The sequence below is a fragment of the Homalodisca vitripennis genome, chromosome 3 (assembly GCF_021130785.1).
Source record: "Homalodisca vitripennis isolate AUS2020 chromosome 3, UT_GWSS_2.1, whole genome shotgun sequence".
Classification (NCBI taxonomy): Eukaryota; Metazoa; Arthropoda; class Insecta; order Hemiptera; family Cicadellidae; genus Homalodisca; species Homalodisca vitripennis.
Genome location: NC_060209.1, coordinates 166,294,083 through 166,318,310, shown reverse-complemented (window position 1 = coordinate 166,318,310; position 24,228 = coordinate 166,294,083). Strand labels below are relative to the sequence as shown.

The 24,228-nt window shown below is 30.9% G+C and overlaps 1 protein-coding gene across 3 annotated transcripts in view; it reads right to left on the bottom strand.

Moving 5' to 3' along the window:
• Nucleotides 1-2,505: 2,505 nt before the first annotated feature.
• Nucleotides 2,506-24,228, bottom strand: part of LOC124357749 (acid phosphatase type 7) — a 50,208-nt gene continuing 28,485 nt past the window's right edge. For all 3 annotated transcript variants that reach the window (XM_046809779.1, XM_046809781.1, XM_046809778.1), the window contains exons 8-10: nt 11,508-11,679; nt 7,577-7,714; nt 2,506-4,379 (exon numbers count right to left, since the gene is read on the bottom strand). In XM_046809779.1, the coding sequence (XP_046665735.1) occupies nt 4,305-4,379; nt 7,577-7,714; nt 11,508-11,679 (385 nt within the window). In that variant the 3' untranslated portion in view covers nt 2,506-4,304. The remainder of the gene's footprint in view (nt 4,380-7,576; nt 7,715-11,507; nt 11,680-24,228) is intronic.

The following is a 24,228-nucleotide window of genomic DNA, read 5'->3' as shown; positions in this document are numbered from 1 at the left end:
CAAGCATCCTCTTCTTCCAAGGTGACATTACTGGTAGTGCTCACTACCATCATGGGATCTCGACAGGATATACCCTCAACTTTACCCATCCTCAATATCCTATCACTATGGAAGCAAGCACAAAGGTGCTTTTAGTACTGAGTGCAACAAGAAGTAATTCAGCTTCTTGTCCTAAGTGAACGAAAAAACAATTAAATGGTGATCTCTGTAAACGCTTGAGGTACAATAGTACCAACAGTTGATACCTAATAAGATTATTCTCACTGTAATAATACAAACCATTAAACTATTCACTATTTGACAACAGATCCAATCTCAAGTAGTGAATTAAATGAGATGTATAGAATGAATATGTAGGTTTAACAAGTAATTCATTTTTAATCAATAATTGAAACTAATTTATTGAACACAAACATAAAATTGTATGCTTTAAAATACAGGCAAAACCCAAAATCTTGTAATCCCCCATTTCAAAACTTGTAATCTGGTAAACAATTTTAAGTTTTCAATGAAGTACACTTTTATTGTTTGTAGTTAAATTTTGAAATGGTAAAAAGCAAAAGTAATATTTAAAAATAGTACAAATTACAATGAAGTAATACAATTTTAGTTTATAAGATTTGAGGGGCCCTGTTCTCTTTAAGGGGTGAGGAGATAAGCTCCTAGGAATTTTTCCTGATTTTGCATATAGCAGGATAGTTTATCCATATATGTTCCACTGATTCTTCTGCTTCTCTGCAGTCTGCATTCATCTGTCTCTGTTACACCTACCTTCATCAGATGTTTGCTAAGAGTGCCATGTCCTGTCAGTATCCCTAATACTAGTTGTATATCCTCCTAGGAGTACTTCCAGATTCAGATTCAGATTTTATTCACCGTTAAATAATATCTTGTATTACAATAGGTTTCGTCATTGGTACATAAAAGTACTAAAACTAGGTTAAAATATCTAAACAATCAGAAATTAAGAATTCATGGGTAGTGTAAAAGGCTTTAGAGATAAGCCACTTAGAAATAGAAATTTTAAACTTGTTAATAGGCTGATTCTTAAATAACATTGGTAACTTGTTAAACATCTTTAACCCTCCGAGCGTCGGCCAACTTGTTTTAGGTCGACGGCACCTTTCTCTAAACGTCGCCGTCTTATTTTAAGACGATCAAATTAATTCAACCCGCACTATTATTGGCGTAATATTATAATATTATATTAATATATATATAATATTATAATAATATAACAACAGAGTGTTTATTTTAGAAGAGGGCCTGTGTTAGCAGTAGGGTACAAACAAACAAAAAACCCCGAAAACCAGTATACTTTTTGTCAACAGCTTGTCATGCCCAAGACCTACGGGTTCAAAAGTCACCATGAGGCTGTAAAGCCATACATGATACAGCAGTATAATTTATACATGGGTGGAGTGGACATGAAAGATAAATCCTCTATCACATATCATGCTCGCGGACCACCACTCGCTATTGGAAAAAAATCTTTTATAATCTCCTTGACATGGCAATTTTTGACTCCTTCATCTTATATTCAAAAAAACACAGACAAGCCTATGCCCAGAAGAAAATTTGTGATGGTTCTAATATTGATGAACTCACAAGAAGAACAGCACCAGAAGAAGTAGCCCCTCAGCCTGCCCCAACATCAGTAGAACATTTTATTGTTGTGTTACTTACTTAGCAATACCAAATAGGCAAAAATTCAAATTTGTGCATATCCAAGTAAGTTTGTATAACATTATGAATATATTTACAGAACCCTATAACCCTGTATATTTATGTGTTCATGACTAAATTTGCTATAGTTTGCCTATTATGAAATTGTTCTAGAAGTAATATAATAATAACATGTGGATACTTTTATATTTTAAAAAATTTTCTAAAATATTTTTTTCCCTTTCACAGGCTTTTGCAAAGAGAAAATTTCTCTTTTAATTTTAATTTTTATATAATCATATTCTGTGATTCTTTACAAGAAAAATGATGTATAATACTCTATATTTAAACCATTCTTAAAATTTTTTATGAATTATGCAAAAAAAAGACTGCAAAACCTATAAAAACCGGTGGACGTTTAGGGAAATATGATGGACGCTCGGAGGGTTAACTGTTGGTAGCTAAAGCTCTTATGGCTTTTATCAAGTCTTATTCTAGGCAAGACCAAGTTAGACTTATACCTAGTGTCATATTCATGTATTGAACTCTGACTGTCAAATTTATTTATATTTTCTCTAACATGAATTAAATTATTATAAATATATAGAGAAGCAAGGGTCATAATATTCAAGTTTGTAAACATTGACTGTAGCAAATATCTTTTGGCATGTTAAGTCCGATGAAACCAGTCCAGATCACTCAGTATAGATCAGATGGTCCGCTGAAACCATTTAAACCAATTATTTTCACAAACCGTACCAATTTAAATAGCTTTTTATGACTAAAATTAGAGCTTGTTTGCGTTGGGAAGGTTAAATCTTAAATAAAATTAAGAAGACATTTCACCCAATAATTTTTATTGCAGCAAATATACAAACATAATTGATAAACTTTTAAATACTACTTTTACAAGTTAAATGTAATATCTGAAGAAGATCTACATGTAATATATTGCTTTTATCATTAGTACAAGAGGAAGTTAAATTATGATCTATATATCACTTTCACTTTACGCCAGTTGAAATGTTGCAGTTGACTAGAGCTAAATCACAATTATTCTATCCTCGGTTGAATATTGATATGTCAGTTGTTAACTTAATCTAATAAAAACTAAGTTTACAAAACTAACTCAATTTTAAGTTTTGATCAAATAAAGGAATATGGTTTCATTACCAATTTAATAATAAGTAAAGGTAAATGTTTGATTCCATTAGTAAATAAATATGAGATGGTATTAAAAAGTTTCCAGTATATACCAGATTTCTGTTTAATTGAGGTAAACTTGCCTTCATACATAAAAACTCTTCACAATTCATGACTTTTACTGCAATGTTTGCCACTGTTAGAATTTACTGAGATAAAATCAAGTACAAATAATGTTTGTACGGTATCCCCTTAAACTAACTAGTATATCAATTGTTTAATCAGTAACAGTCTAATGGTTCTATATGGACACAACAGTGTGTATAGCATTACTCCCAAGTGTGATACTATCACTTCATTAGCTGGGCAAATAAAGGTTAAATTAGCTAGTACAGCAATTTTTTAATGAATCGTTTAAGCAGATTTTCCTTGAGGAAGAGGTGATCAGATAAATATGGATTACGATAAACATTGGATTTTTGCAAAATATCTGTTAAATTTCTTTTTTGAAGGTAAACCATCTGTGACAAACTGTAACAATACACAACTGAAGACATTGATATGTTGTACAACATAGCATTAGCAATCGACATTGTTCTAATAAAAAGTCTTCCATCTGACACGAGGCAAGAGGCACTGTTGGTGTTTTTTCGGTGCACTCGGTCCTGCCAAGTGATGCTGGATGCTCAGGAACACTGGGCCTGTTTGTTGCACTTCGTCCAGGACATTCTACATACAAAGAAGGCTGATCTGGATTGTCATGTGGTCTGGAGCTTAGTTCTTAGAGAGCCAGTTCGGCACAAACCCTGAGGGCTTAGGTTAAATCAAAATCAGACCTAACTAAAGTAATGTGACAAACAGTTACCGGGTTGGAATCCTGAAGTATAGAGGAGGTTTTTAGTGGGTAGTTCATGTCTCTTGTGAGAATGCCACACTACAGGTTTTCCTGCATCTTCCTCAAAAAAAGAGAAAATAAATTGATCTCCTCCCGACACTGTCACTGGTCCTGTAAATGATATTGCAAGTTTCCAAGTCTAATGCTAAATTTAATGCTTGCTTTTTTCAAATATATGCTCCACATGCAAACTTTCAGGTCCCCTCCTACATTTTAACAAACCTCAGAACTGGCTGCGATATTAATGAAACCATCTCATTGTTTATTTATTGCCAAGTAATGCGTGATGTGCCTTACAATACAATGTACATATTACTGTTTTAAAAATAATAAATAATTACGTAATCTATCTGATATTAAACTATAACTAATCAATTGTACACTCATACCATAATATTATCAGGAATGAAATATTACCCTATAAACTGAATATTTATCACAAACATGTTTTAACTGTAATAAAATGCCATTTTCTAGTAAAATGCAACGGTTTAAAGATAGTAAAATAAAATCATGGTACATTTATTAAGGTACTGTACATAACAAGGTACATGTATTTTACATGTTAAAAGAGCAATTTGAGCAAAATATATTATATATTCTATATATCTACATCGAGCTCATACTTTCCATGGTGATCTTTGATAAGCCAGATGTGATCCAACACAGCTCCGCCCTACACAAACATAAACATATTAAATGTTATACATCAGAACAGTCAGTTCACATTAGTTAAATTTTAACAAGTTGAAAATAAGAAAAAAATACAGTAGTTTCATGCTTACAACCAACGTGGAGACATTGAATACAATTGTAGAAAACATATATAAATTGATTCACAATACACTTATACAAAGTAATTAGATAACCAATAAAAATTATAATAAATGGAAATTCAGTCATTTCAGCGGAATTTTACTCCTCAGCATTCTTTGAAATTGGTAATACAAGAAATACTGAATTACCTACAATTTTATGCAAATGAAGCAATTAAAGATTATAAGGCAGGATTTCTTTAGGATAAACAATCTGATATGTATTAGAAAAGATATTGTATCCACATATTATCAGGAAATCTATATTCCAAAAAGTAAATAAAAGAACAGATGTAAGGGACTCAAGATAACTATTTTGAAATGTTTAAAAATTACTCATCCTTCTCACCATGTAGAATGGACAAAGTAATATTTTGGAAATAGTTTTCTAATATGGTTTTCTAATATGCCTGTGGTGAGTAAACAGTCCTGCTCATTTCTATTATGCACTCCATGCTTTAGACGGGTACAAGACATGGGAAGATGTCCAGTGACATTAGACACAATAAGAAAACACATTAGAACCAGCTGTCCTCGTTGCATGAGATATTCCCATCAATCTGCTAACTTTCTAGAGAAAGTAGGTTTACAAGGGAAGGACACTCATCCAGTCCCAAAGCCTGTGTATGCACCACTATAAGAGACTGGTATAAACAATGACACCAAGACATAAGTCAGGCGAGTGATTAACCAGTTTAATTGATCAATGCGAACCTTTTTTTTATCAATCAAAAAGGGACATATAAAAATACTATTACAGAATTTTAAGAAGGAACTTTCATTGTATCGTCCGGTTTCATTGTTACCAGTGTTTTCCAAGCTATATGAGAAAGTAGTAAACCATCAATTACTATACAAATACCTAGAAAAAATAGTCTGATTACTGGATGTCAACATGGCTTTAGAAAAAATTAAAATTACTCGACTGACACTGCACTTACCAACCTTGCAGAGGAAGTTTACAGTGCTTTGGATGGATCCCAGTCTACAGTGGCAGTGTGCTGTGATTTTTCAAAGTCATTTGATTGTGTAGATCATGACATCTTAATGAAGAAATTAGAATTATATGGAGTGGAGGGCACATCTTTAAATTGGTTTAAGTCATTAAACGGAGGAAACAACAACTTTAGTATCAGACTATAAAATGTATCATTCAGAGTATAAAAATGTAGTGTTAGGAGTTCCACAAGGATCAATTTTAGGACCATTACTATTTACATTGTATGCAAATGATCTACCACAAGACATACACGAAATTAGTCTTATATGCTGACAACACCACAGCTATAATCAAAGAGAAAAACTTACATGTGATGAAATTATTGGTAGAACAAACTATAGTTAAATTAGAGAAGTGGTTTAAAGTTAATGGAATGATTCTGAATGCTACAAAAACAAATATTATTCACTTCAAAAACAGACAGCAAAAAGAAGACATGTTTACAGTCACCTTAGATAATGAACAAATAAATAGCTGCAAATATGTAAAACTATTGGAAGTTTGTTTTGATGAACATATGATATAGACAGGACAAACACAAAACTTATGTAAAAACACTCAGTTCTATTTGTTTCAATATGAGCTGTGTTACACACATCACAAGTTTAAAAACAAAGATGACCCTATACTATGGCTATTTTTACTCAATTATGAAGTTTGGAATTACATTGTGGGGCTCGGTAGAACTAGCTGAAAAAGTGCTAAATATCCAGAAAACGATTATAAGAATAATGAAATTTTCATCCAGAAGTTCTTGTAAAGAAAAATGATAGAAACTGAAGATACTCACTGTCTCTTGTGTGTACATGTATGAAGTACTGAACCAAGTTCATCAAAATTTGAACTGGTTTTTTAAAGAAAAAACTATTCATTACCACAATACTAGAAATACCAATTTGTTAATATATCCCTTACACACCACAGCCATATTTTAAAAAAGTATTTGATTATATGGGTATAAACTTTACAAGAAATTGCCTAATAATTTCAAACAAAAGCCACAGGTCAAATTCTTAGATAGAATAAAAAGTCTGTTTGTCGAGAAGGCCTACTATAAGATTTCCGAATTTCAAAATGACAAAAACATAATAATCTAGTTATGTAGATCCAGTGTTTTCTCCTAAGAAATTTAATTTTATATAATAAGAAACTCAATACTTAATCCCATTTTGTTATTTTGAATATGTTATATTGCTACCAATGTTATTGTTTTATTTATTAATAGTTTTACTATTTTATTGTTTTATTTTTTAATAGTTTTACTAATTGTATTGTTTTATTTGTTACTTGTTTTAATGAATGATTGTTATTACATTATAGTGTGCTACAATTTTAACGTTATCTGACTCGGCAATGCATTACAAAATAAATCTTTGACATAGGTTTTAATACTGTTAATTAGTTTATAGTTAATTTATTCATAACTGATAATTAATTGTAGTACTGTTATTTATATTAGAGCTTATTTATTTGTTAGTAAATCTTTTGAGCTGGAATCTTGTTTTTGTTAAATTGATTACTAACCAAAGAAAGGGAATTGTTGGATCTATATGTTTACATTTATTAGCAGCGTTATTACTGATGTCAAAGTTTGACAAATTTCATTGTTTATCCTGTTAATGTCTGACATCTTCGTAAAGCTTTGATGTGCAGTTTATTAATGGTGTTTAATTTTTAATATCATATAATATTAGGTTATATTATGTAGCAGTGACAATATTTATAATTGTTCTATTTCTGACTATGTCATCTGTCTTACCAGCATAGCTGGATATTGTAAGATGTATTATGACAATAAACGTTCATTCATTCATTCTTATTGATAAAAGTATTGGACATCAGAAATATTTACTTATTACTAATATACAATCCAATACTTGTACTTTGACACTTCATCATCAATCAAACTCTATACTTCTCAGTCATTACATTTTTTTCATCCAGCAAAATATGTTTTGCTGGAATATTTAACAACAGAAATATTTAACAACAGAAATATTTAACAGACACTTAAAAAGTAAACTATCTACTAGTGAAGATGTGCGTGTTCAAACTCACCAAGTTGTCGGACACCTGCTCCAGGTAAAGATGGGAAGAGTTGAAGATCTGCATGCGAGCATAGCCATAATCAGACGTTCGGAAGGCTGACCAATCTCGAGGATGAGGAATGAAGGGATCTGTCTTTTCCTCACAGCCCTAGAGAAAACAAATAAACTTTGTTTTATCTACAAAAAACAACTTTTATTTGGTGCTAGGTGAAGAGAATGACTTGAAAGCTAATAAGTAAAAAAATTCCAATAATAAAAATCCAACAACACAACAGTTTTATGTTTAGTAAAGAATTTGCTTTAATTGACTGTGTTGCTATAGTATATGAAAATAGTTCAATACTAGTGCAGTCATTGAAGCATTGTTACTCCGAATTTTTTTACTGTGAACCGAATTGGCATACAATTTTGGAATTAGGATCATCTTACCCTTAACTTCAAAAGTGAAAATTATTTGAACTCCGCAACCACCCTGGGGGGTGGTTGCTACCCCTTCTCGGGAGTGAATTATTTTTTTTTCAAAATAACCTCGGATATCGATAGAAAGCCTAATTTTAAGCAAAAAATCATCTATAACGTTTTTTTCGAAAAAATCCAATACTTTTTCAAGTTATTGGCAATTGAAAATTCGCAATTTTTTCACGTTTTTCATCGTGTTTTGCAAATATCCCCAAAAATATACGTTTTATCGAAAATTTTATAAAGAACATAAATTGTAGCAGATAAAACAATGAACAATTTTGTCTTTTATAAAGTATTCTAAGTGCAATATGAAGCTAGATATTAAAAATCAAAACCGTTTTTTATTTTGTCTGAAATTTTAAATCGATGTGGTCAATGCCATCTAGCGGCGAGCAGATGCATTTTAGGCATTCTAATAAAAAAGGCTTTTGTAGTGCTTGAAATAAGCTTTAAAATGAGCACTATTAAAAGTCTTTTGCACGTAAAAAAGTGAGCTGTATTGCAATAAGAGGAGCATCTAATGTTTTTTCTTTTAAATCAACGGGTTTCATAAGTGCCATTTCCACCAAAATTAAAATTAATCGTATTCCGCCTAGAATCAACTTTATTATGAAGAGTTTTGATAGATTGTATCAGTTTGGCTGCTTCAGGACACATATTTTTCAAAAAAAGTCACAATAAAAAAAATTCAAATTTTTAAAAAAAAACTACCTTTTTTCTTTAATATCTCAAAAATGACGACATATACGTATAAAAGTGTAGGGATGAAAAATGTAAGTATATTTCTGACAAACAATTTGGATTTTTTTTTGATTTTTCTGTCAAACAAAAATTGACAGAAATATGATTGTTTTAAAGAGCGCGTGGCAGCGCAATCACAGCCTCTCTTAAGCCCTTTAACCCTTCAACCGTTTGAGAAAAAGGTTTTTTATTATATATTGCAATGAAGGATGTTGTAGCTCTCTTAATTACCTTTTACAATGGTTTTTTATAAATTGTAATAGCATGAAAATTGAAGGAGTTATGATAAAAAAACATTTTTTTTCTACTTAGTAACTGTAAATTTCGGACTGTGAATATTTGGAGCAAATGTGAAAGTACGCAGTATAATAGGGATCCAAAAACTATTGTAATGTGTATATATATATATATTTGTGTGGCTCATATATTTTGGAAACGTAGGCATGAATACATACCAACGTTCTTATATGTATATATAACACATTTGAGTGAATTTTATATAATTTTGTAAATATTTTTATTCAATAAATAGCAATTTTTTACTCTAAATTAAATTATTTTTTAAATATGTAATCATATATATTTACTGTTTTAATTTAGGGGTAGTTTTAAGGGTAGAAAAGCTTAAGAATATGATAATCATTTTCGAGAGTGTGGAATAATATTTAAATTCTTTTCATTTTATTAAAAAAATTTTTAACAATTTTTTTATCAAGGGGTAGTTTTCAAGGGTTGAAATGGGGTTAAAAATTTGATAATTATTATAGAGAATATAAAATATTACTTACTCTATACTTACATCTTTTATGTCATACCAAAGTATTTTTTTTGAGATTTTTTTCAATTTAGGGGTTGTTTGCAAGGGTTGTAAGATTTTCAAGGGTTGAAAATGATTTTAATATGAGGTAATTGTGTTAGAAAACACTTTTACAATTTCACCACTTACTATTAAACATGTTTTCTAGCGATTTAAAATGGCTCAATGTCGATTTTTCCATCAAGGGGTTGTTTACACCCCTTAAAAATAATAGGCGGAGTTCAGATCATTTTCACTTTTGAAGTTAAGGGTAAGATGAGCCTAATTTCAAAATTTCATGCAAATCGGTTCACAGTAAAAAAATTCGGAGGTAAGACCGTATTTTTCGCTTCAATGACTGCACTATATATTCTTTATTTCAATTAAATTCATAAAATTATTTTTGTATAAAAAAACTCATTAAAGATGGTGGAAAGTCTTGTACTTTGATTCTCAGAGAAGGATTCAGTAAAAGCTTTTGCTATGTAGCAACCAGCCTAAATAATGAATTTCAATATGGCAGTTTATAACGCAACAAAAGATAGAGTTAACTCACGCTTACATCGTAACATGGTCAATATCCCAACACCACATTCAATCCCACAGGTTTCCTAAACTCATGTGGTTTCTCAGTAATTGAAAATCAATCATCAAAATTATTGACATGATGAGCTTTTAACTAAATTTGTTATTAAAACTGTAGCATTGCAGCGAGTGCCACAATAGGTTTGAATTTGGCATGTAATTTATCAGTAGCCGTGGACATGATAGCCAGCTGGTCCGACCAATTAATTATGATCTCAACAATGGGAGCCTCCTACTATCTGAAATACTGAAGGACAGGTTCTGAGCAGCATACGAGTATTCCTACCAAGGATAGGTAAGCTGCCAGGGCGGATGTTGTGTTAGGTCGTTGTGCAGCTATTGTGTAGAGTAGGACAGGTAGCAGTGTAGGTTCGGTGATCAAATTGTAATGTTAGGGAACAATTCAAAATTATATCATAATAATTAACTTAAGTAATTATCTCATCAAGGCTGTTTAGTTTTGAATACAGGAAATTTAGTGGTGGATCCGCAGTAAATAATGTTCTAATTAGTCCCCTGGACCTATGTCCTCTTCTGGTTACGACAACACAAGGTTGTAGCACTTCAAATTGTAGGTTTATCATTAGTATTATGATCATGTTGTGTATCACACCATATTAAAGATTAAGTCTACCATGGGAGATAGTATCACCGATGAGACAGGATGTGCACAGGATCCAGAGGGTTGCGGTAAGGCTTGTCCCAACAACCATTGTACACCTTGTGATTGTAGGCAGGCCAGAGTCTCTCATACGAATGCTCATGGGCCCAGATCTCCAGGTCCACCAGACTAAGAGTAGCTCTCTCATGTGAGATAGTACTTACCGCTGAACCAGTAATAATGTGCACAGGAGCCCCAGGGTGGCGGTAAGGCTAGACCCAACTACCATTGTACACCTTGTGATTGTAGACAGGCCAGAGTCTATTGTATGGGTGCTTACAGGCCCAGATCTCCAGGTCCACCAGACTAAGAGTAGCTCTCTCATGTGAGATAGTACTTACCGCTGAGCCAGTAATAATGTGCACAGGAGCCCCAGGGTGGCGGTAAGGCTAGACCCAACTACCATTGTACACCTTGTGATTATAGACAGGCCAGAGTCTCTTGTATGGGTGCTTACAGGCCCAGATCTCCAGGTCCACCAGACTAAGAGTAGCTCTATCATGTGAGATAGTACTTACCGCTGAGCCAGTAATAATGTGCACAGAAGCCCCAGGGTGGCGGTAAGGCTCGACCCAACTACCATTGTACACCTTGTGATTGTAGACAGGCCAGAGTCTCTTGTATGGGTGCTTACAGGCCCAGATCTCCAGGTATACCAGACTAAAGAGTAGCTCTCTCATGTGAGATAGTACTTACCGCTGAGCCAGTAATAATGTGCACTGGAGCCCCAGGGTTGCGGTAAGGCTCGTCCCAACTACCATTGTACACCTTGTGATTGTAGACAGGCCAGAGTCTCTCATATGAATGCTCATGGGCCCAGATCTCCAGGTCTACCCCATATTTATAAAACAGATCTTCCAGTCCAAACCTACACATAGAATAGATGATGGAGTTATCTGATGTAGACATCTAAACTAAATGATATACTGCAAAATGTATCACAAAAATTAGGAGAGGAAGATTGATGTGTCTTTAAACACATGTTTATATTTATCTAATATGATAACATATGTTTATATTTACGATTTTGATCTATGTTGTTTTATTAAAAGTAAACTGAACACTATGAGTTTTTAAGATATTTTAATTTTACACTTAAGTAAGATATAATACACTCTATGAAATGCATTGTGTGAAATCCTGTCTCTACAGAAATTCCAAGCCTATTTCATACTTTAGGTTTTTGTTTACCTTAAGTTTGATTCATAGACATGTAAAATATACAAATATATTTGCCAGAACTTAATAGAGACCAACAATGATCGTTTACCAGACAAAAGTCAACTCAGAGTGTAGAAAACCATAATAATTGCAGAAATGCTTGCATTTCTAGCTGTTCTGTGCAACATGGGTATAATAAAAAACCCACATTAGCTTTTTATCGGTCCACTACTCTAAGTCAATATAATTCGTTGGTTCAGTAATATAATGCTCATAACTGAGTTTTCAGGCTTTCTTGACAGTTTTCATTTATATGACATACATTTAGGAATGAATAGGTATCCATTCCTAAATGCTCCATACCAAGAAATTATAACAAAGTTACTGTCAATCCTGTAATGATAAGGAAGGAACTACAATGGTCAAATGAGGTAAATTGATGTATTTGACCTGTAGCTTTACCAGTATTTAGAGGAAAGGAGAACTATTAATATGTAAAATAATGGCATCAATATTATTGGAAGAGTGGTGCTGAATTCCTATATCCTCTATAAACAGAATACTGATAAACTTATAGCCAGGTTGAACTTCATTTTATCTGTAATAGAAGACCTTTTCAATGACTGGTTAAGAAGTAGAACCATGCAAAACTATGACTGGTAAGCCTAAAATGAGAGAAGAATAATAGAATAGAAGCGGTGTGGGAGGTGATTTTCTGGAAAAGCTTCCAAATAAAAAAGAAAATTGATCATTTTGCAAAATATTTTTTCTACAAAAAGAAGACTTCTTTTTTTATACTTTATATGTTTGCTAATAAATTTAAAATTTTATTTTCTAAGTATACTGATTTTTTTAAATTTTTTAAGTCTTTTAACTATTGAGGTTTTAAATATTTGACAACTTTATAAATATATATATATATATATATAAATGTAAGTAGATAACAAACTGGCGGTCCTGGACCACTTTTGGAGCCAACAGTAAATTGAGTATAAAATACTGTTTGAAGGACCATAAACGAATCTGTAATAACCAAACAGGAAAGCACGAATGGAAAACCGAATCTACAGCTGTTTGCTTCTATTTTCTTAAGCAGTTTTAATGTTAAATCTCCTTAGAATCAATTTAAAATCTTCGAAATCTTTATTCTACAAAGTTAATTGTAACACATTCTTTATCTTTTATTGTCTTTTTCCCAGTAACAATCAAGTGTAATTTATCATTTTTGTTCAATTCTTTAACCCTCTCCCGCTCGCATTGTTTCCAGGCTCTCACGGTGTTTGTAACCTCAATTAATTCGCTCTGCCGGTCGCGCTCGGTCAAAATACGTGGCGCCTCAACTTACATATGTTCTGTAATTTTAATTAACTATAATGATATATATGAATTATTTTACTATATATTGGTTCAATGAAGTTGATTGTACGAGACCAGGGAGGGGCACATGGACAGCTGGGCGCCGGGTTGTTTGTTGCGCAGTTACTTGGTGAAGGTCATTGTCTGGCTCGCCGTCACTGCCCCTGCCACTGTGATCACTCCGAACTACATCCTCAATGCCACCAACCACTTCACAAAGCTCTGATACATCACTACACTCAATTGAATCGTCGCAATCACTACTAATAACGAGATCGATTTCACTGTCACAAAGTGTACGACTACAACCCGCCATTGTTTCCGCACAACTAATATAAAAAGCAAAATAATGGAATAAATCTACTGTAGAAGTAAAGTAAATGGTCTCCTGATAGCAAATAACCCGTAGTAGTACAAACTATTGCTACTCGAGAGCAGCACGAGTGCGTGCCGATCTGTGCCGTTTAGGCTGCAGTGGCTACGTTGTGGCCGTGCCGATTCATGCCTTGCGAGCAGGAGAGGGTTAATCTTTTTTTCATCCAAAACATTCAAAAATCTGTTCGGCAAGTGTACTTTACAATCTTCCAACTCTGCAATTATTGTCATCCCAAATTTATCTTTCATTTTCTCCAAATTCAAAATTTTATATTTCTTTTTTTCTTTTAATTCCATTAATTTCTTATACTCTTTGAATCTTAGTTCACCAATCTCATTTAATTCCTTTAGTAGCTCCATTTAGATAGAAAAAAATTGGGGGGAAATCGACATTATACCACCACACAAAAACCTTGATTTTGATCCTAAACTGTGATTTTGACTCCCAAAATCACAGTTTTAGGACCAAAATCAAGGTTTTTTAAGGTACATACAAACTGGTACTAGAGTTTTTTGAAAAAATCCTGAAAATCTACCGAATTATCTCAAATTATTGCCAATTTCAGCATTTAGTTAGTAAAAATATACTAAAAATATTGAAAAAAAGTATAAACAATTTAAATTTCATCCTACAACCCGATATTTGAAACATTCAAATTTTTTCTAATTAAATGGAGTCAGAAAAAATATCATGTCCGTTTTGTAAAAAAGAAATTTTAAGAAAGAACTATGATCGCCATTATAATTCTAATTTTCATGCCAAAAACAAACAACTTTACGAAAACGAACTAAATTATTTAAGACAATGGGCTAAAGAAAACCAAATCGATAACTATCAAAACATGTATAATATAGAGAAATTAAGGGAATTAAAGAGAAACTTTAAGGAAGATAAAAAAGATCTCAATCTATTTACTGACGAAAAAATTCATTCAATCGCCGAAAAATTGTCTATCAAAACTAACGATAAAACTAAGTCTGAAACGATCGAATAAATAGACAAAACTCTTAACGAAAAACCTAAAAATATCATTGATGTAGGAGTTTTATCCTCTATACAAGGTCTATTTAAGCAATACATTTTAACGAATTTAAACGATAAGTTCATGTCAATTTACAAATATCTATCAATTATGAGGCCTGAAATTAAAAGTTTAATCGAAAAATTTCAAGAAAATGTTAAAAATATGAAGGGCTATCTCTCTTTAGAATGTGAATACGAACGAACTTTAGTTAACGGTGAACCACAAATATGTCCAATGTACTTTACTATAAAATCCGATGAAGTCTTTGACGTAAACGATTTTATCACTAAACAATTTAATAAATTAACGCATCGTGAACAATCTAATCATCCAAATCGAGGTTCTGGATGGACATTAAAACGCTGTAAACAACTGATTTTGAGCCTTAATAAACATGAATTTATGAACGCAGGATCATATATCGATTTGCCACAAGAGATAAAGGTAAAGAAAGCTTGTGTAAATATCAAAAATAAAGATGATTTCTGTTTTGTTTATTCTATTCGATGTGCTATTGAAAAACCCGAGACTCATGTTGATAGAGCAAAGCAATACGAGAAATTTGTAAATGACGAGATATTTTCGGGATTTGAGTATCCAATGTCTTTAAAGGATATACAAGCATTTGAGAAACGCAGCTATAATTCCAAGTACAACTATCCAAAAATGTCTGTGAATGTCTACAGTTACGACGAAAAAATTAACATTGTTCCGTTACAAATTTCTGAAAAATATAATGCAGAATTAAATATTGATCTACTGTATGTAAAACAAGAAGACAAATCTCATTATGTTTTGATAACTGATTTAAATAAGCTAGTTTCTTCTCAGTTATCTAAGCATGAGCACAAAAAATTTCTTTGTAGAAGATGTTTAAGCCATTTCTACAAATATAGTGCTTTATCAGATCATTTAGAAATTTGTAAGCAACACGAAGTTTGCAAACCAATTATGCCGTTTCCAGGACAAAAAACATCATTTATTAATTATCAAAAGAAATTTAGCCATCCGTACGTTATTTATATGGATTTTGAAAGCATATTAGAAAAAATTCCGACATGCAAGAAAAATCCACAAAAATCGACTACAAACAAGATTCAGAAACACATTCCTTATGGTTTTACTCTATATTTAGTGTCGAATGTTACCAATCGCATGTACAAACCGATATGTTATCGAGCCAAAAATGAAGAAGATTTACCTAATGTTCCAAAACAATTGTTTGAAGAACTCAATAAATTATCGAAATACATAGCGAAAAAATATAATTCAAAGAACATGAAACCTATGAAATTGACTGAAGAAGAAGAAATTTCGTATCAAAAATTCAAACGTTTGTCATATCTGTGAAACAGAAGGTTTTGATGAAGAAAAAAGATTAAAAGTGAGAGATCATTGTCATTTAACCGGCAAATTTCGAGGTGCTGCTCATTTATGTTGTAATCTGAATCTCAAATTTCCTCAAAATATTCCAGTTTTCTGTCACAATATGAGTAACTACGATACTCATTTGTACATAAAAGAATTGGCTAAACAATATGGAAACGTTGATTTGATTGCAAACACCGATGAACGATATATAAATTATTCTGTAAATTCTGGATATGGATATGAATTCGAAGGTAATAAACCTAGAAAATACATTAAGTTTTCTTTCGTAGATACGTTCAGATTTATGGCCTCATCTATAGAAAAGTTAGCTAAAAATCTAAAGACAGAAGATTTTAAACATACAAATCATTTTATACAGGATGGAAGAATATTGAATGAAATTCTAAAAAGACAGCCAAATGACGACAACGAGATTTTTAAAATTCTATCTGGAAAAGGAATATTTTCCTATGAATTTATCGATAGTATTGAAAAACTTGATTACACAGAAGAGCTAAAAATTCAAGATTTCTATTCACTTTTAACAGATGAGAGCATATCTGAGAAAGATTTTCAACATTATTTAGCTGTTTGGAATAAATTAAAGGATAAAAATCTTGGTAATTACTCAGATCTCTATAACATCCAAGATGTTTTATTGCTTGCTGATATTTTTGAAAACTTTAGAAACATTTGCTTGAATTGTTACAAACTCGATCCAGCACATTATCTGACTGCTCCAAGTCTCGCATGGGACGCTATGTTAAAATTAACGAAAATTGAGCTTCAGCTAATTAACGATTATAATATGTATTTGATGATTGAAAAAGGTATTCGCGGAGGCATTTCTCAATGTATTAAACGATATGTTAAAGCAAATAACAAATATTTGAAAGATTTTTATGAATCAAAGCCTGAAAACTATCTGTTGTACGTCGATGCCAATAACCTTTATGGTTACGGGCTTATGCAAAATTTACCATATAACGAAATCAAGTGGATGAACCCGAAAACATATACAAAAGAAGAGTGGCAAGAAACAATTTTGGAACTCACTGGCGACGAAGATTATGGCTATATTCTCGAAGTTGATCTTGGATATCCAACAAATTTACATGAACATCACAAGGATTTACCTCTTGCTCCCGAACATTTTAAAAACAAGTTGTGCACAACTTTATTAGATAAAACTGAATACGTTGTTCATTCGAGAAATTTGAAATTCTATCTAGAACAAGGTATGATTTTGAAACATGTGAATAGAGTTATTGCATTCGATCAGAAGCCTTTTATGAAAGATTACATTGATTTTAATACTAATATGAGGACCAAAGCTACAAGTGACTTTGAGAAAGATTTTTACAAGCTTATGAACAACTCAGTTTTTGGAAAAAGTATGGAAAATGTGCGAAATAGATGTGATATCAAACTAGGAAATGAAGAATTTTCAATGAAACAGGCCAAGAAAACAAACTTCAAATGCTTTAATATCTTTGACGACAACTGTATAGCGAGTCACATGTATAAACAAAAGGTTAAATTTAACAAACCGATCTACATAGGATTTTCAGTTCTTGACCTATCAAAATTGCTAATGTACGAGTTTTATTACGATAAATTAAAGAAGTTTGACCCAGATTTGAATCTTTGTTACATGGATACAGACAGTTATTTTCTAGAATTGAAACGAGATCCTTTTAAAATTATTAAAGAAAATATAGAGGACTTTGATACGAGCGATTATCCAAAAGATCATGACTGTTTCGCTACTAAAAATAAGAAAGTTATTGGTAAATTCAAAGACGAGCTAAATGGTGCAATCTTAGAAGAATTTTGTGGATTGAGATCGAAAATGTATTCGTACAAATATCTAGACAAAAATCCAGTTCGGTGTAAAGGAATTAAGAGAAATGTTGTAAATAAAACAATAAATATCGAAAACTTGAAAAGATGTTTGTTCGAAGATAAAGAGGAATTTAGAGAGATGACTGTAATAAAAAGCTATAAACATGAGTTGTACACAATTACCATAAACAAGCTGGCACTGAGCGCTAAAGAGGATAAAAGAATTGTCCTAGAAAATAAGATCGAAACAGTACCGTATGGCTATAAAAATGAAGCAAAATGTGGTATACTAGACGAACTAAATAAACTTGGAAACTTTGATATGTAAATGGAAGATGATTTAATTCACTGTCACAAATGTAAGAAAAAAATGAAAAATATTGATGCTAAGATTGTTCAAACTCAAAACGGATTGTATAGAACTGCTGCAAAATGTTCAAAATGTAAGACAAATAAGAGTAAGTTTATAAAGAATCCAAATGAAATACCAGTTAAAAAAGAATTAAAAGATAAAAACGAAATTGAGATTGAAGCTAAAGAAATTCATGCACCAGTACGAAAGAAATTTAAAAAGAGAAAAATTATAACTTTAGGAATTGACGATTTATGGGCAGCAGATTTAGTTATAATGTCTAACTATTCAGATCAAAATGATGGATTCAAGTATATGTTAAATGTTATTGATACTTTCTCAAAATATGCTTGGTCAAGAGCTATCAAAAGAAAAAACGGCAAGGATGTTTCAAAAGCTTTCGAAGATATAGTAAAAGATGCTATAAAGATCGGGCATAAACCTCCGAATCTTCTTCATACAGATAAGGGTTTAGAGTTTAAAAATAAAGAATTTAACGATGTTTTGAGGAAATATAACATTAAGATTTATCATACTGAGAACGAAGAGAAATCAAGTATTGTAGAGAGATATAACAGATCTCAAAACGAAAGGATGAAAGTTATTTTTGAGTTTAATAAAAACTTTAAATGGATCTATATTCTTCAAAAAATAGTCACAAATTATAATGATACGGTTCACAGTATGATTAAAATGAAGCCCAAAGACGTAGATAAGGATGCAGAAAAGGAGTTATTAGAGACCGTTTTCAAGTATGTTCCACCTGAAATTCACACGAAAACTAAATTTAAAATTAATGATCATGTAAGAATTGTTAGTAAAAAGAAACATTTTCGAACAAATATAAGAACAATTGGTCAAGAGAAATCTTTGTGATTTATCAAATTAATAACACTGATCCTGTAACTTATAGTATAAAAGATTTAAACAACGAAGAAATAACTGGAAGTTTTTACGAATATGAATTGAGAAAGTCAAAGCTATAATTTTTTCTATATAAATGGAGGCTCAAAAGAAATGTTCAATGTGCAAGGAAATAAAAGGTTTTGAAGAATTTTATAAAAATAGAACTAAAAAAGACGGATTTGGACAATATTGTAAAGATTGTCATAATAAATATCAAAAAGAATTATACGATAAAATAGAAAAATTAACTCTAGAGGAGAAAGAATGTTACTTTTGTAAAGAAGTTAAGAATGTTTCTGAATTTAACAAGTGGCATTATAGTAGAGATAAAAAACAAGCATATTGTAAAGATTGTACTATAAGAATTCAACGAGAAAGTCGAAAAAAAGAGACTCATTGCGAATGTGGACGAATTATTCAATGGTTACCTAGTTATGCTAAACATTTACAAACAAAATATCATAAGTCAAGAGTTTTTAGTAAAATTTAGAAACATTTTCATTCCTTTTTCAATCTTAAATAAATTGTTGTTTTACTCTCATTTTTCAATAAATTTCCATCAGAGTCTTGAACAGTTAAGGCGATTTTTTGAATTCTTGTAATATTTGTTCTAATTGGAATATAATCGATTTCATTCGGTTTTTCACTGATTTTTGATCCATAAGCAACATTTGGAAAAAAAGTGTACAAAATTTCAGATTCTTTGTGTAAATGTTCGGTATGATTTTCAAAACTAGGTTCAACGAGATTACAATGTACTTCAATTACATCGAACGGTCTAAATTTTGGCGTTTTATTTCCTAAATATACCTGATTTGGCTCAATAGTTTCTTGAACAAACCCTAATAAATCTACTATAATTGCTGAAAACATTATTCTTACTGGTGATTTTATTTGAATTTTATTAGAGAGATAATTTTTTTGCATTTCAAACTTGTTTTCGTCAAAGTTTAAAGATTTATCTGATTGTTTGAATGTTTTCAGATAATTTTTAAGGGAATTTTTTATTTGATCGAAGGTATAATATCCTTTGTTTAAACCATAATATTTTGTTATGTTCTTCTCACTAAATCCTATACAATAAGGAGAGCTTTCACTAATATTTATTACAAAATTGTCAGAATAAAAACCGCTTAAACCGATAAAATAATTTGATTCTTCCTCTAAATGAATAGGATGTTCCAAGTTTAAAACTAATTTAGAGCTTTCTGAAGTCAACTTGAACAGCTTCATTTTCGCTATTTAAATGGAGAAATTTTTAAAGCAAAAAGATCAGATAAAACTTCAAACGTTTGAAGAAAATAAGAAAGATCAACCAATCAGATTGTTAATTGTTGGTTCAAGTGGATGTGGAAAAACAACTTTATTATTGAATTTTATCTACAATAGGTTGATTCCTTATTCCAATTTGTATGTTTTTAGTAAATCTTTAGAACAAGACGCCTATAAAAAATTACAAGAAAGATTTGAAAATATTGAGAAAAACTTAAACAAAAAATATCACATTTTTATAATGCTTCCGAGGACATAGTTCACTTAAGCGAATGTAAACCAAATTCTTTAATCGTTTTCGATGATTGTATTTTAGAAAATCAAGACGTTATTAAAGAATATTTCGTAATGTCTCGTCACAAAAACATATCTTGTATCTATCTTTCTCAATGCTTTTCAAAGGTTGATAAACAAGTTATAAGAAATAATTTGAATATGTTGTGTGTTTTTAAACAAGATGATCATTATTCCAGAAAGATTTATAACAATTATGTGGGATCTGATATGAGTTTTAACCACTTTATTGAGTTGTGTGATAAAATTTGGAAAGAAGACTACGGTTTTTTTAACTATTAATCTAACTTTGAAGCCTAAAAATGGAAAATATTTGAATAAATTTTCTAACATAAATGCTGCTCAGTGGTCTGACAAATCTACTTGATAAAATATTTGTTACAACTATTTTTATATTATCTTTAATTTTTATTTACATTATGAAAATAACAGAAAAACGGTAAATCTGTTCATGTTCCACGTTCACGTTCATGTTTCACGTTGGTGTTTACGTTTCACGTTCATGTTTTACGTTTCGTGTTTACGTTTCAAAATTTTTCTTAATAAATGGCGAACGTAACTTCTGAAGAGGCGAAAAAACTTGATCAAATCGAAAAAAGATTAATCAAAGAATTTAAAGAACAGATTCGAATTGATGAAAAAGAACAAGAATTTATTCAAAAAATCAATCAACCTGTAACTTCTGCAATAAAAAACGTTGAGGGCAAAATTGAAAATGTTTTAAGTGATAATCAAAATTTGATGAATTTGGTTCCAGTTGTACGACAATTTGCCGATATTTCAATTCCAGAATCTGAAGTGGAAGAGTTTGAATTGCCAAAATTACCATCTTCAACACCATTTAGACCTCGAATCATTGAAGACTCTACCATAGTTGAACCAATAAGTCCTGGAACAACGGATATAATAATTGGTGAAATTGGTAAAAAATTTCTTCCTAGAGCAAAGGATGATAAATTTGGTTTGTATTGGGACAGAAAAAAGAGAAGTTTTATGATTGGAAATTTACCCGTTAATTTTGAACATAATGATATAATTATTGAAGATAAAACATATGAAGGAACTCAAGGTTTATGGAGATTATTAACAGACTATGACGCACCAAAAGATAATTTATATTCTGAAGAAGATTTGAAAAAGTATACAGAAATTTTATGGGAATCTGATTCAATTTACAAAAATAATGATCCATCTACTAAGAAGCCTAAGTCAAGTAGAGGTAAAAAATATATGAAATTAATTAAACCAATTTGGGAAAAAAGAATCGAAGGATCAGGTGTGAGAAAATACAGTAATAATAAGATTGAATACAGATATATCGACGATTTGACAAAACTCGATGGAATTATTAATTATATTTATGCTCAAGAGAAGGCTGGAAATAACAATTTTTTGAATGAAAAGAAAGCAATTAAAGATTTTATTTCGAACAAACTTGACGAAATGATTGAAAAACCTGATGGAATTAAATATTTAAAACGAATTTTGCCGGCAATAAGTTCATCTATGATTGAGGGTAGTGGACTTTTGAATGATTTTATCAACAATTTACCTTTCGAATTACACGTACCAGGCTATGAATATCTAGGACCTGGCACAAGACTCGAAAAAAGATTGAAAAGAGGTATAAATAAATTAGATCAAGCTGCTATGGAACACGATATTTTTTATGCTAAACATAGAGACACAAATTCAAGACATATTGCAGATAAAATTTTGCAAGATAAAGCAATGGATAGATTTTTATCAAAAGATGCTAGTTTAGGTGAAAGATTTGTTGCACTTCCAACGGCTGGAGCAATGTTTATTAAAAGAAAATTAGGAATGGGTATCGAAGAGAACTTGAAATTTTAGCTATATAAATGGAGGTGAACGTAAATTTCAGCAAAAATCAAAAAGAAAAAATAAAATCCGCTTTTAAGAAAAAAATACCCGTTAGTATTCAATTTAAAATAGATCAACTAAAAAATGGCGAAGATAAGATATTTTTAACAAATAGACAATACAATAAACTCGAAAAACATAAGAAAAACGATAAAGGTGTCAGAATAGAATTTTCTTATAATCAGTTGAAAGAACTTAAAAATGGTGGACTTTTAAAAGATTTATTAGATTTTGGAGAAGACATTCCTATCGTTAAAAATGTCGTTCCTTATGTTAGAAAAGCCGCTCCAATTGTAAAAAAAGATGTAATTCCTATTGTGAGAAATATTTTAAATTGGTTGGATAAAGAGTTGGAAGATGTTACAGGATCTGGATTAGATGAAAAAACTTTGAATTACGTGAAATCAAACATTTAAAAAAAATTTGAAATAAAACCATTAACATTTGGAGAATTGGAAAAAATCTGCAAAAACATTAAACATTTTAGAGGAATATTCATGAGAGATACATTACCTGAAAAAGTTAAGAAATATGAATGTGGAATTGTTAATTTAGACTCGATGATGGGAACTGCAACTCATTGGATTTGCTATTATAAAACTGATAAGAATGCATTTTATTTTGATTCGTATGGAAGAATTGAGGACAAACCGCCGATAGAATTGATCCAATATTTGAAAAAATCAAACGTCTACTACAATGACTCTCAGATTCAAGACTATAAAGATCCCCCAATTTGTGGTCATTTATGTGTTTTTGTTTTGAATGAACTGACTGATGGTAAAGATTTTAAAGACGTTGTCAACAAATTATTGCTTAATAAATATGGATTCGCAAAATATTTTTGACGTATTTGGAACACAAATTATTCAAAATGTAGATAATAGTTTCAATTTTGATAGTTTGAGAAATGAGTTTGATAACAAGTTAGAAAATTTATTACAAAACCTTCCAGATTTAGATATGTTTGCTGTTGAGATTGAAGATTTTAAAGCAGAATATGATAACAAACTTGCAAATTTCATGAGTTCAAATGAAGTTGCTGATAAAATAAAAACATTGGAAAATGAATTTGATGATGGTGCAAAAAAATTATTTACCAATTTAATGTCTCATATCGAAAAAGCTGATAAAATTACTGAAGCGATCAAAGTTGAAAAGAATTATGTTAGTTTGACTAATAAGAAAAGAATTGTCGGTGTTCGACCTGGTATTGACAAACATGATGTTGTTGTTAAAGAACAAATTTTAAAACCTCTAAAATTATCAGAAAACATCGATATTGTTGATTTACATGATCCGAATGTTAAAAATGCCTTAGATTTTAAAGGAAAAAGAATTAGCAGTGTTAGTAAAGGAATTAATCCATTTGATGTTGTTGTAATGATTCAATTAGAAGATCCTATTAAAATGTTTAATGAACTAAAACCAAATTATGAGAATCATAAACAGCATGTTAAAGATTTTACAACAGAAGTCTATGGAAAACTTGATGAAAGAAGTAAAAGATCAGTAGACGATGTTGGTGAAATTAATGAAAAACTTACTAAATTTAAAGTCTTTTGATAAGTTTAGT